The 13902-nt window shown below is 46.3% G+C and overlaps 1 protein-coding gene across 1 annotated transcript; it reads left to right on the top strand.

Moving 5' to 3' along the window:
• Nucleotides 1–6172: 6172 nt before the first annotated feature.
• DCTN3 (dynactin subunit 3) lies at nt 6173–11262 on the top strand. Its single transcript, XM_028749020.2, has 7 exons — nt 6173–6329; nt 8691–8775; nt 9070–9156; nt 9481–9564; nt 10028–10086; nt 10575–10634; nt 10882–11262. The coding sequence occupies exons 1-7, from the start codon at nt 6216–6218 to the stop codon at nt 10969–10971; spliced, it is 579 nt and encodes a 192-aa protein (XP_028604853.1). The 5' UTR covers nt 6173–6215; the 3' UTR covers nt 10972–11262.
• The last annotated feature ends 2640 nt before the right edge of the window (nt 11263–13902 follow it).

Raw genomic sequence — 13902 nt, 5'->3', positions numbered from 1 at the left:
AAGAGGATTGGCAACTTAAGTTGACAGAATATCCAGAACTTGCAGATTTAACACAAAGAATAAGAGAGCAAGAAAAACATATAGTTGAAGAAGAGTGGAAAACATTTATTGAATATATGGAAAATAACTGTATACAGCTAAAAACACTGGAGGCATTAAGATAAATTCAACAGAATAAATAATTTTTGATGGATGTAAAAGTTTTAAAACCGATTTGAATGGTTTAGTAAAATATGCAGGAATATGTGATATGTAAAATGAACCATGGAAAGAGAAGGGAAGTCATTGGATATTTTAAAGTTTGTAAAATGTTTATTTGGAATTGTAAAATTAAAAACTTAATTTAAAAAATTTTAAAAAAAACAAAACACCTTTTTCGTAATAGTAAATCCAGCTATGTTTGTTTCACTTTACGTAGGAAATCTCGTTTCAATAATTGACTAGCTCTAATGATCTGTCTGCACACCATTTCCTTCTTTTTCCAGGTTGTGAGTATGGCATGTGTTCATGATTATACTATGTGTTAATGGTCTCATTCTTTTAAATAGCCCTAGATTTTCTGGAAGGGAGTGGGGCATAATAAAATTGTGCAAACCAAAATGTAGTATCGGTTACATGGTCGCAATTCATGTTACAAAACAAACATCAAAGTTTTCGGAAACGATTACGAAATCTTACACAGGTTGAGCATGCAGAGATGAAAGAGCGTCAGAATTACGAAAGGGAAAGAACTGCGAAACAGGATGGGCTGAACAATTCACGAAAAATGAAGGAAGCGAGATGATATCTCCAATTCCATCCCTAGTCCACAGCTGGGTAGGAACACGACTAGGAGGAACCCAAAAGTCACAAAATGTGACAAGCATTTTGAGTTCACCAGAGCTCTTCATCAAGCAAGACGTTTCACAGTGGGATGAGGAAAAATAGCAATGAAAGAAGTGGAATAATTAGGCTGGATGTTACACTCATGAGCCATTCATCCTGATGCATTTGCAGGGAGATTAGATGATGTCAACTATTTATTCTGATTTCCTTGCAGGTAGTTTAGACGATGTTGTGTCAAGCAAGTGTTATCCCACGTTTCCCAATGCATTTTTCTGCAAGACCTCTGGTGGCACCTCCTGACCTTCTGCCCTGCCAGTCCCAAGGGGCACTAGACCCCATTGGAGAGAGAGGCAAGTAGGAGACTATGTCAGCACAACAGTCTTCCCCCAAACTGCTGCCCTCCAGATGTTTTGAACTACAACTCCCAGCCAGCGCAGATTCATGTGCTGCACTTCCAGAAATAAACATGGCAGGGGTTCGAATGGACGACCCTTGGGTCCCTTCCAACGCTGCAACTCTATGATGCCATGAGCTAGCGGCAGTAGCAGGAACTGTCTCCCTGCAGATAGGAAGTTGTGCTTGAAGCTTCTGGGCTGTGTGAACGACCTCTTACAGCCTTGAATGGGATTGTTTGACCCTTGACAACTGAAGCTTCACCCGACTTCCCAAGAGCTGACCCCCTGGCCAGTATTCCCTCTTTGCTTTTCCCCTGCTGGCTGGGCCTGACCCCGAAAGGGACGGCACATTGTCTGCTCCCAAGAGTTAGAAAACGCACCCAGCAGCAATCCGACCGAGAGAGGCAACATGATCTTGCTTCTGCGGGTCGCAGTGATGGCAGGGAAGGTCACCGCAAAGGACCGACCCTTCCCGTTAACGGCGTGTTGAGTGAAGTGGCCCCCGAACGCGCAGAGAGACTGCCTGCAATTGGGTTATTGACACACAATCTGCGGAAAACACTATCGAGATGGTTCACACTAATGTTATTTAGCTGCAATACTTCCGTAATAAAAGGAATCAATGGGGGAGAGAAAAGACCTGTCTGGGGGTTTGATTTTCTCATTTTAATGGCATACTTATTTACTCCCGCCAGCCCTCCGATCGGATTTTCATTACACCGGCTTGCGCTGTAAGTGGACCGGTATTGATAGGAGATGCTGACTTCAGCTGGCTTCCCGAGGGCACAAATTAAAAATTACTCATATTCAGTGACACGGCAGTGTGCTAAATGACTGGGCACATAATGGTTGTGCAGTTATTTGGGAGCACGTAAAGTTTTTAACATACATGGTCATGGATGTGTACACCAGCCCAAAGAACCAGGCATGTTTTCCATGGCTTCCTGTATGTTGAAGAGAAAGCCTTTTTAGGAGCATAGGAAGGAGCCTTTTACTGAGTCAGACCACTGCTCCATCTCTAGCTCATGGTTGTCTGTGCTGACTGGAAATGTCTCCCCAGGTTTTCAGCCCTACTTGGAGATCCCAGGATTTGAACATGGGACCTTCTGCTTGCAAGGGAGAGGCTCCTCCTCTGAGCTACAGACCTTTCCTGGGATGAAGGTGGAGCCTCTAGTTATGAGTGCCCAGGGGTATGGGACACAGAGGAAGGCATTTGAGCAGGGTAGCAGGAACTCTGCTTAGAGGTCAACAGTCTTTGTTCAGTATAAACTGCAGCAGAAGGAGGAAAACTGGGGAAAGGGGGAGTCTGTGAGCAGGAATAAACACAAGAATTTCCTTGTTGGATCAGACAGAGTCCATCCAACTGCCTTACTTCATCAGAAGAGGGGCATCAAAGGCAGGACTTTCTGTGTCCAAGACTGTAGGGTGCTTTTCCTGGGACAATCCACCAGACCTCCTTTATCTGCTTTGAAATGCACAGCCAAAATGGTTGCCACAGACTTAGTTTTCCCATTTTAATCCCAGCTGAAGGCTGTGTTGGATTGTTTCTGCCGCTCTGCGCTTGACTAGAATTGCTCTGTGATACGTTTAGCAGTTATTTTAAATGTGTTAAAATCCACTGTTGTGTTCATTTGATTAGCCACTTTGGTTGTAAGTTTTGTAAGACAGCAAAGCAGAAGTATGGCAAGAAAATAAATCTGCCTCCTGTTCCCCATGGTAGCCATCCAAATGGCCCTGGGATGCTGCTGAACAAGACCACAATGGACATTTATGGTGACTGTGCTGTCCCCAACATATGGAGGACATCAAGCTAGAGACAGTTGAGTCAGTGTCTTGATGGACTGAATGGACTTGATGGGGTTACCAAAGGTTTACCCACGCAAGGCAGAAATGCTTATCATCAGTAGAAATACCAACACAGAAGGCTAGGAGCCCACCCTTTCTTGGATGGGGTACTGCAGGAATCAAGAACCTCAAGACTCCAGTCCTCAAGACCCTCCACAGGCCACACCCCTTAAGAGATGTACATATGGAGACACTTTCATGCGGCTGGAATACAGCATGCTGCGGAAAGTTTGTGTTGCTTCTGTTGCTCTGCTTCCTTCTGCCTCTGACCTTGCCCACCACTGACATACAACCCATGGACGGTTGCCCTTGAGCTAGAAATGTGGCCCTTGAGCTGGAAATGGTTCCTCGTGCACCCCTTGAGAATTCAGGGCTTCCATTCAGATCCCTTAGAGGATTTAAGGTGAACCAGGGCTGCAAAGGCTGAGGGCTCATCCACAGTTCTGCTTGTGCCTAGAAAGCAGCTTCCCCCTTCTCCCATTCCTTTCCATGGGACGACCCGCTCTTTAGTGATAGATCAGAACAAACAGCAATCTAGGGAAACCCACAAATTGCCATTTCCTCCGAGCACTAAAGAGTGGTCTTCCCAGGGGGAAAGAAGCAGGACAATGCTTTCTAGGCACCGGACAAGCGGAAGTGTGGACCCCTGAGAAGAGGGGTGCCAAGTGCTTTTGCCTCACCACTGTCTTTCCACATTGAATCTTTGCAAATATCCTTCACCCATGACTGGGCTACCCAGCCAGATGGGTGGGATAGAAGTAATAAATGTTGTTGATGGTGTGAAACCAGGCAACAGGGCTCTTCTCTGCCCCGAGGGTGGGATCGGGGCCTCTGGGCATGAGCCCCAATGCTGACCTTTTCAGAAACTAGCGGATTTTTTCAGTCAATACTAGCCTTCCCTTCCTAACACAAAGTGAAGCTCAAATGCTTTGTAAACAAGTAAAGACTGCTATTCTGCATTGATTTTTTAAAAATACTTATTGTACTGTATTGTACTACTGTACATGTTGTAATGCCTTCTGGAAGCCCATTACAGATGATTTTCCACACCTTTAAAAACACTTTTCCAGACAGTGTGAAGGACGGTATAGAAATGTAATTAATAATAATAATAATAATAATAATAATAGTAAAAATTAAAACCTTTGGCCTTCCAGATGTTGCTGAACTCCCATTATCCACTGGGCTTGCTTGCTGGGTCTGATTAGAGTTATAGTTCAGCAACATCTGGAGGGCCAGAGGTTCCCCTCCCCTGAAGTATATGAACTGTCTCTCAGTTGACTCCTAATCTTTGAATCTCTGAAGTTTCTGCAGGATTCTGTTCACAGAAATGGCTCTGCAATAACTAATCCCATTGTTCCCAGCATACACCAGGGAATATGTTTTTAAAAGAAGATGTCCGCAAAGTGAAACTGTGAGGGGAAATTAAGCTTATCTAATTTAACGGTTTTAGGTTATTTTAAAAAGCAACACTGTTTTGAAAAGTAGAAAATTGGCTCTCAGAAACGGGGTGAGGGAGGTGAGTTGATGTATCAATTTTCTGTGAGAGCATCTGAAGACTACATCTAGTACCTAGAATGCCAATGTTCTGTGAAACACGGTGGACTATAAAATACAAAAATATCAGTGTGTTTGCGTTGTATTGCAACTAGCAGGACCAAGCAGCATTGAAACCAGACGACTTCCGTTTGCTCTGTGCACGATGCACATCAAATTTTTATTGTTTGCTTTGTGATCCTAAGCCCATATTCTTCTGTGCTATGGTTCCAGTCACCCAACAGCTGCAATCTGCACAGTTATTTTTACCAGAAATGAAAGAACATCTACGAGAGTTGCTGAGAATAAATGAACAACACAGGGAAGCTAGCAGGAAGAGCTTTAGGATGACAACAGAGAGGTGCAAGTGGATGTAGAAACCGCACAAGAGAAAAAACTGTGCCAATTGATACACACAGAGTTCTACTTGTGACCCGTCTAATTCCCCACCCAGACCCACCTGTAACCTCACTAAGGGCAAATTCATGGAGAACAAGGGTATCAATGGTTACTAGCCATGGTGGCTGGGGCGTGGGTGGCGCTGTGGGTTAAACCACAGAGCCTAGGACTTGCCAATCAGAAGGTCGGTGGTTCGAATCCCCACAACGGGGTGAGCTCCCGTTGCTCGGTCCCTGCTCCTGCCAACCTAGCAGTTCAAAAGCACGTCAAAGTGCAAGTAGATAAATACTTCCCTCTGGCGGGAAGGTAAACGGCGTTTCCATGCGCTGCTCTGGTTCGCCAGAAGCGGCTTAGTCATGCTGGCCACATGACCCGGAAGCTGTACACCTGCTCCCTCGGCCAATAAAGCGAGATGAGCGCCGCAACCCCAGAGTCGGCCACGACTGGACCTAATGGTCAGGGGTCCCTTTACCTTTACTTAGCCACAGTGGCTACGTTCTCCCTTGCTGGAGGCAGCAATGGATAGTTTTCCTCCCTCTCTCAAACACTAGGGCTTATGGACAACCCCTGAAGCTGAAGGTTGGGAGATTCAGGACGGATAAAAGGAAAGTCTTTTTCCCCCCATGCAGCGCATAGTTAAACTATGGAACTCCCTGCCACAAGAGGCAGGGATGGCCACCCAAATTCATGGAGGCAGCGAAGCCTCCGGATCCGGCTTATGGCTTGTCCCATTAAAGGCCTCATCCCACCCCAGGGCTCTATCTTCACTTCCCAAACTTTAAATGGCACTGGCAAGCGGCGGGAGAGATGCTCTGCCTCCCTCAACTAGGTGCCCTCCGTCGCTTCCGGACTCCATTTCCCAGCATTCCCAGCGCCGCGGCAGCCGCAGCTGATGGGAGTTGTAGTCCTCAACCTCGGGAGGCGGCAAGGCTTTCCGCGAAGGATCCGGAATCCCAGGGTAGCAACCCGGCCTCCCCCGCCCTGGCTAAAGTTCTCTTACCCGGGGCCTCGCAGCGGAGAACTAGGCCTCGGCGTCTCCATGGCAACGCCGAAAGCTGCTTCCGGGTCGCGAGAGGGGCAACTTCCGGGCGCCCGTTAAGGAATAGGATGCCATCACGTTCCCCCTCCGAGGCCCCGCCCTAACTTCCGGCGGGCGTCGCTTCTGATTGGCTCCCTTCCCGCCCGGCATCCGCCGGCGCTTCGGGTGTTGCCAAGATGGCGGCGGCGGCGGCTGTGGAGGTGCAGCAGCTTCAGGGCCGGGTGGACGCCTTGGAGGGCCGCGTCTTCGGGGCGCTCGCGGGGAGTGAAGGCGCGGCGGGGGCCCGAAAGGTATCGCTGCTGCTTCTTTCTAGCTAGAACCATCGTTATTTATTTATTCGTAGGCCGCCTTTTCCCCTGTCAGGGACTCGAGGCGGCTTGCAGATTCAAAGTCAGAAGAGCCGAAAGCGGGTCCGCTTCGGGCCAGGCTCCTGGACCAGGCCTGTATCTCCGGCCTGGCCGGCAGCCCCTCTCCGGGCGTTTCCCCAGTTCCTACATGGAAGCGCTGCCGGTGACAGAAGCAACCGCCTCCTTCTGGGCCAGACCCTTGTTGATCGTTTTCCAAAGCAACTACTCTATTCCGAACTTAAACATGGGAAGCGTCATGCTGGTGGTCAACAAAAGAGGTTAAAAGACTGTTTCAAGGCAAATCTAAAAAATGTAGCATGTTGTTGTTGTTCAGTCGTTTAGTCATGATGGCTAATATGAATAGGGAGAAAGAGGAGGAGGCTGCAGAGACACACAGGTTGAAAACCTCTGCCTCACTGCATTAACTCGCACGCGGATGATGATGCTATTATACTAATAAGCCTGAGAGATTACGGTTTATATCTGGGCACAGAGGAATATGTTGCTGTTTAGTCGTTTAGTCGTGTCCACCTCTTCGTGGCCCCTGGACCAGAGCGCGCCAGGCACTCCTGTCTTCCACTGCCTCCCGCAGTTTGGTCAAACTCATGCTGGTAGCTTCGAGAACACTGTCCCACCATCTCATCCTCTGTCATCCCTTCTCCTTGTGCCCTTCATCTTTCCCAACACCAGGGTCTTTTCCAGGGAGTCTTCTCTTCTCATGAGGTGGCCAAAGAATTGGAGCCTCAGCTTCAGGATCTGTCCTTCCAGTGAGCACTCAGGGCTGATTTCCTTCAGAATGGAGAGGTTGGATCTTCTTGCAGTCCATGGGACTCTCAAGAGTCTCCTCCAGCACCAGAATTCAAAAGCATCAATTCTTCGGCGATCAACCTTCTTTATGGTCCAGCTCTCACTTCCATACAGTGGTGCCTCGCAAGACGAAAATAATCCGTTCCGCGAGTCTCTTCGTCTAGCGGTTTTTTCGTCTTGCGAAGCAACCCTATTAGCGGATTAGCGCTATTAGCGGTTTAGCGGCTTAGTGGCTATTAAAGGCTTAGCGGCAAAAAGGCTATTAGCGGCTTAGAAAAAGGGGGGGAAAGCGAAAAAAAATCGCAAGACTCGCAAGACATTTCCGTCTTGCGAAGCAAGCCCATAGGGAAAATCGTCTTGCGAAGCAACTCACAAACGGAAAACCCTTTCGTCTAGCGGGTTTTTCGTCTTGCGAGGCATTCGTCTTGCGGGGCACCACTGTACATCACTACTGGGAAAACCATGGCTTTTACTATACGGACCTTTGTTGGCAAGGTGATGGCTCTGCTTTTTCAAGACTGTTTCAAGGCAAATCTTTAAAATGTAGTATAAACACCAAGAATTGGGAAAGACTTGCCTGCTAGCTCTCCAGTTGGAGAAAAGCCTTTACCAAAGGTGTCATGGGCTTTGAAGACACTCGAACTCAGGACGCAAGGGAGAAATGTGCCAAGAGGAAGGCACGCTTGGCAAATCCACACCATTATCAACTCCCACCTGGAAACCAATGCCCCCACTGTGGAAGGACTTGTGGGTCCAGAACTGGCCTCCACAGTCACAGACTCATTGTTAAAGCCGTGTTTATGGAAGACAATCTTGCTCAGCTAGGAGGGATCGCTAAAGAAGAAGATGATTTATTGAATTTATAAACCCAGAGTTCTCAGACCCTTGGCTTGTCCAGCTCAGCATGGCCTTTGTTGGTGGCTCCCCTTGGTTCCTTAAGCTCGTTTCTGCCCCCATTCTGCAAGGAAGAAAACTCTCAAGCTGACCGAATGCCCAGTTTTAATAATGATTTTTAAACCGTGTCATATAATTGCTGCTTTTCAATGCATTTATGCTTCTTTTTTCTTTTTTGGGCAATGGCTTCGAGTACACAAGCAAATCATATCCATAGCCAATCATCCCCAGTGGCCCCTACCCTATTAAAAAGCATTGTTCAGAATAGCTGTTTGCACAACACTCTCCTCCCAGGTATTCCCACCATGGACAGCACTCCCTCACACACATGCATGCAGTCATGCCTTCATGCATAAACACCCAAGCACACATTCGGTATTTGCAGCCCTCCCCTCTCCATTGGGGTGAGGGTGGCAGAAACACTGCCTTTTACTCTCAAAGAGGAGGCATAGGGGTTTTATTTCCCAACTGGAGATGAAGCTGTAGGTGTGGCGGGTCACTCACTGTATCTGGTTTACTTGACCAGATCCAGCTCGGTGCTTAGCCACTCCTGCTGTATGTAATTTGTCTTATAAGTTGTTAACAATGTCTTTTCTCTTGTAGATAGCAGATGGCTTGGTTAAAGTCCAGGTGGCTTTGGGGAACATTGCAAGCAAAAGAGAGAGAGTTAAAATTCTTTTCAAGAAAAGTAAGTACCGATTATATTTTTCAAAACAAATCAATCTGCAATAGGCTTAGGAGCAGCTGAAATAAAGGAGGTCTCATGATTGTCAGAGATTGCAGAACTCTAGAGAATGGCATCTGGGCTTATTGTGAATGTCCCTTGACCCTCATGGCAAATTCATGGCTAGAAGTCCTAGAAAAATTATTGAAAGTCATAACTGGCTCTGATCTGTTTCCAAGTATTCTGCCTAATCTGACAATACTTTTTCTGTCATTGCTATGTTCTAAATTTCTGATTCTCTCTTCTTTCTGATTCAAGTTGAAGATGTCATAAAATATTTAGATCCCCAGTACATTGATCGAATGGCTATTCCAGATGCTATGAAGCTGCAATTCATTTTAGCAGGTAATTCACAATATGAAATAGTTTTGGGGGTGGTTGTTTTGTTTTGGGTTATTCAATGTGCAGTGCATTCCTAAACATATCTGTCTAGAAGTAAGCACCACTGAATTCAGTGGCACTTACTTGAAGAAGAATACTTGCACTCTTAATGTCATATTCTAGATACATTAATCTGTTCTTTAAGCATTCTGTTTTGCTTCAGCCCAACTAAAGAGCCAGCTCCTTTCATTCGTTCATCTGCTGTGCTATTTGCTCTGTTGCCATTGAATGACAAAGTCGACTACTCTTCCCTCCACTGATGTATGTCATTCTATACTTCTCCAACAGAAGAGCAGTCCATCCTGGCTCAGGCAGCACTTCTGGAGCAAGTCAACAACCTGCAGCCATATTTGGACAGTGCACATATCAAAGGCAAGTCTTGTCCCTGATCCAAGTACCAACATCTGTTGCGGCTGGTTCATTCTGACTCACATTATGTTTTTATGCATTTACAGTCATTTTTGTGAAAATCATTGCATAATAATTCCATCTTCTCGTTTTGTAATATTGTTATCTACAAGCCTAGGTTATATGTCTTTAAAAGCAGACTGCCAAGCTAGCCCAGAAGAATTGCTCCCTGCCATTAAAGGGGGGGGGGCTGGATCATTGGCCTAATTCAGCAGGCTATTATGCCCACCAAGAAGAGAGGACATATTCATAGACATTTATAGCTGAGCTACTTGCCACCTTTCCTCCTAAAACTAGCCCCCTAGTTGTCTATATACCTATCCCATACGGAAGCCTGTTTCAAGGACATTACATCAGAACACCTAATAGTATTGAGTACCATTCCTGAGAATCAAGACCCCGACACTCATTCTGTGGTCTCTTGCAGCTGCTCCTGACCACGCTACCAAGCTGCAGAGGCTTTCACAGATCCACATTCAGCAGCAGGTAAGCTGGATGCTTGAGAACAAAAGCAGAGAATCATTGTTTGGCTTCCTCCTCTCTTTTCCAGTCGAAAAACTTGGCAGGAGCTGACACAGTTATCCTCTAGCTTTATCTTCTGTCACTCATATAAGCAAAGCGTATGAAGAAATTCTCCATATGCCCTGGACAAATGCCCCCCTGCATTCTAGGCCCAGCACTCTGCTATTTTGAGGTGCTTTCTTGCATGGCTGCCTAGTTGAGTTTTCTAAAATCTGGACTCAGATGTTCTGATGCAGCACAGCAGGAGCCTCAAATTCCCCAGCTGCATTGATTCCCTTCCCCCTTTTAGCAGTGCGTCAGGAAACGTTGCCATCCACACTTAAGAATGTCTGCCCACGTGGCAGCTCTTCTGTGGGAAGAAACAACCCTTGTTAGACTTACATCTTAGCACTGAAACACCAAATTGGCAACGTCATGAAACCCTGTCTGACTGAACCCTTCCGCTGTTGCAGGATCAATGCGAAGCAGTGACTGAGAACGTCCGGTTCCTCCTAGAAGATTACAACAAAATGGTATCCTTTTTGCCACAGTGCGGAGTACATCATCCCGCAGGGTGTGCCTTTGCTGGCTGCCGTGTTGAGGGACATCTGCCCCAGCTGTGTCAGCTCAGCTTTCCACTACCTGCCGCAATACTTCCATCTCGGACTATTTCCGGTCTTCCGTTTAAAGTCCTTCCCTTTTGGTGCTCTCTCTCTCTTCTGCTTTTGCTGATTGTGTTTGTCAGACTCCCAACTTCTTTTCCTTAAAAGATTGCCCCAGACACTTCTTCTTTCTAAACAGTTTGTGCAGTGGGACGAAATGCTGACCCAGCTTGAAGCAGCAAAGCAAGTCAAGCCTGTGCCCGAGTGAGGGCAAAGCGGCAGCTGGGTATCAGCTGGCACCTGTGGCTTTCTAGCATCCTCCATTCATATTCTCCTTGAATCTCGCAGTGGCTCTGCTGGTGGTTCTTAGAAATGATATCATGGGTATTCATCTGTAAGCCACATTTTTTCCTTTCCTGGCCTTACTGTGGGGCTCAATGTCTGTATATATTTCTTTTCCAGCTTATCATTTCCTCTTTAATTTATTTTATTCAACCAATAGGTTGAAGGAGCATGATCTGTCACACTGTGGACAACAATAAAATCCTAACAACCCCCAGTGCTGATGTGGCTTTTGTGTAGAGAAATGAGGCAATTCAGCTCAGCGTTTGCATTTCATTCGTATTTGTTTATAAAAATTAATAGTTCACTGTTCTCAGTGCACACAGCAATCGCATTAAGGAACACACTGTTATATGTTAAATTTAAAAAACCTCATTAAAGTAAAACCTAGTGTGTTGGAACTCCACCCCACAGCATCCTGAGCTACCCAAAATAGTATCCACAGCTTCTAGAAGGTGGTTCCCTTCACTTCTGGAAATTGTCAAGAGGGGAGAATTCTGTGAGTAAGAGGGAGCCAGCAAGGTTGACTCTCTACATGTAAATGTGATACATGCACGAGAAGATGGAGAGGGAGCTCTTGGTAGTTCTTGGAGAATGTGTGGGGATTGCAGGTCTCAGATGGGTTGGGCCCACTTCCTTTAAGAACTGACACTTCAATTTGAGTCCAGATGGAGCAGCTTGAACGTAGAACTGCGGCATCATCTGTTTCTGGTGAGCAGCTCTTTTGCCAAAGAGGCCTCTCTGCTATGCTCAAGAGCAGCATAAAACGGGGTTTGTTTTTATTATGTGTTTTGTAAACTCTTTCTGTATTTTTATGTTGTGAACCACCATGAGATCTTTGGATGAAGGGCGGCATACAAATTAAACGAATAAATACATAAATAAAAAACCCACTCACAGTGCTTTTCAGGAGCCTTTAGTCTAGGAAAGCCTGAATGCTGGTCTTGTGATCTGGCATAACAGCCTTCTTTCCAGGCGGAGTTGGTCCTGGCTCAGATTTCTAGGCACAGCAAGAGAGTGACCAGTATCCCAAGGTTGGAAGCCTCATTGACCAAGATAAGCTGAGTTGTGTGGGACCTGTGAAGGAGGATGGTGTTGCAAACTCCCAAGACTTGCCAGGCATAATTTTCAAGTTGGTTTGAAATGCCTTCTGATTGATTCATCCATATGTACGCCGGCTCCCTCAGCCAATAAAGCGAGATGAGCGCCGCAACCCCAGAGTCGGCCACGACGGGACCTAATGGTCAGGGGTTTCTTTAACTAGCTGCCAGAGGAGAACAACGGTGTTTCACAGCTGACGCTTCCCAACAGTCTCCATACTTGCAATAGCCACAATGAGGGTTAGTAGCTTAGCTTTCCTTCAAAACAAAAACTGACCCCATGCCCCCACTTTGTTTACTTACGATGTACTCCTGGGGAAAAGGCAGCGCCTGAGCCCAAGAGCAAGTCAATCTTACCCAGTTTTCAGAGTCTGGGAGCAAACTCAACAGCAATTTGTCCCAGTATGATTCCCATCAACCTGTATTCAGAAGCATTACTGCCTCACAACAGTGGAGGAAGATCACAGTCCTCATTGCTTTACTAATCTGATCTGCTGATTTGTTACGTATTTTGTATTAATTTTTTGAATGTAATTTTATTGTTGCTTCAGTGCTGTTCGTTGCAATATTTTTTTCTTAATGTTGCTGTTTTACAAATAAAATTGTGACTCTGATGGGGCATCTAGGGATTGGGATGGGATTTCCCAACAATTGGACTACAGTGGTACCTCAGGTTACATGCGCTTCAGGTTACAGACTCCGCTAACCCAGAAATAGTGCTTCAGGTTAAGAACTTTGCTTCAGGATGAGAACAGAAATCGTGTTCCGGTGGCGCAGCGGTAGCGGGAGGCCCCATTAAAGTACTAAAGTAGTGCTTCAGGTTAAGAACAGTTTCAGGTTAAGAATGGACCTGCAGAACGAATTAAGTACTTAACCTGAGGTACCACTGTATGCCGTTTTTATGATAGTATTCTTGTTCTGCTGCTAAAGGCGCTTAGAATAAAACACAGCCCCCTGGTTCTGCTGTGTTACCGGCTCCTCCATAAAGCTTTGATAACTTCTGACATCAGAAGAACCTGCTGGATCAGGCCAGTGGACCTTCGAGTCCAGCATCCTGTTCTCACAGTGGCCACCAGATGGGAGAAATTGCAAATTGTACTAGAGCGCAACAGCACTCTTCCCAGTTGCGATTCCCAGCCACTGGTATTCAGAGGCATAAATTTTCTGACAGTGGAGACAGAACACAGACATCCTGGCTAACAGCCATCGATAGTCCTCTCCATGCATTTGTCTAATCCTCTTTTAAAGCCATTGGTAGCCATTGCTGCCTCTTGTGGGTGTGAGTTCCATAAGTTCAACTATATGCTGCGTGAATAAGCCCTTGCTTTGATCTCTCCTGATCTCCAGCATTTCTCCAGGACATACATCCTTTTGGAAACTTCTATCGTGTTTCCCCTTCCTCGCCTTTCCTCTAAATTAAACCATCCTAAACACTGCAACTTCCCCTCATGGGAACATTGCATAGAATCTTAGAATTGCTGGGTTGAGAGGGTCCCCGAAGGTCCTCTATGTCGATATTTTCGCCCCCCCCCCATTGCGAGAATCTCCTGATCTGATGTTTTGAGAAAGGAGGGGGCGGAAACTGCTCTTCTATTCTGGAGAGAGTCTTATCTATGTAGTGACTAGATGGCTGAGTGGGAGCTGTAACACTCATGCAAGCGAGTAGTTCTTTAGCTTGTAGCAGCTATTAGAAATAAAAGAAGTTATTCTTCACAGCTAGCTTCCGCGTTATTTATACTCTGGCGCTCACAATGCAG

Source organism: Podarcis muralis, chromosome 11 (assembly GCF_964188315.1).
Source record: "Podarcis muralis chromosome 11, rPodMur119.hap1.1, whole genome shotgun sequence".
Taxonomy (NCBI): domain Eukaryota; kingdom Metazoa; phylum Chordata; class Lepidosauria; order Squamata; family Lacertidae; genus Podarcis; species Podarcis muralis.
This window is presented reverse-complemented; position numbering and strand designations above follow the sequence as displayed.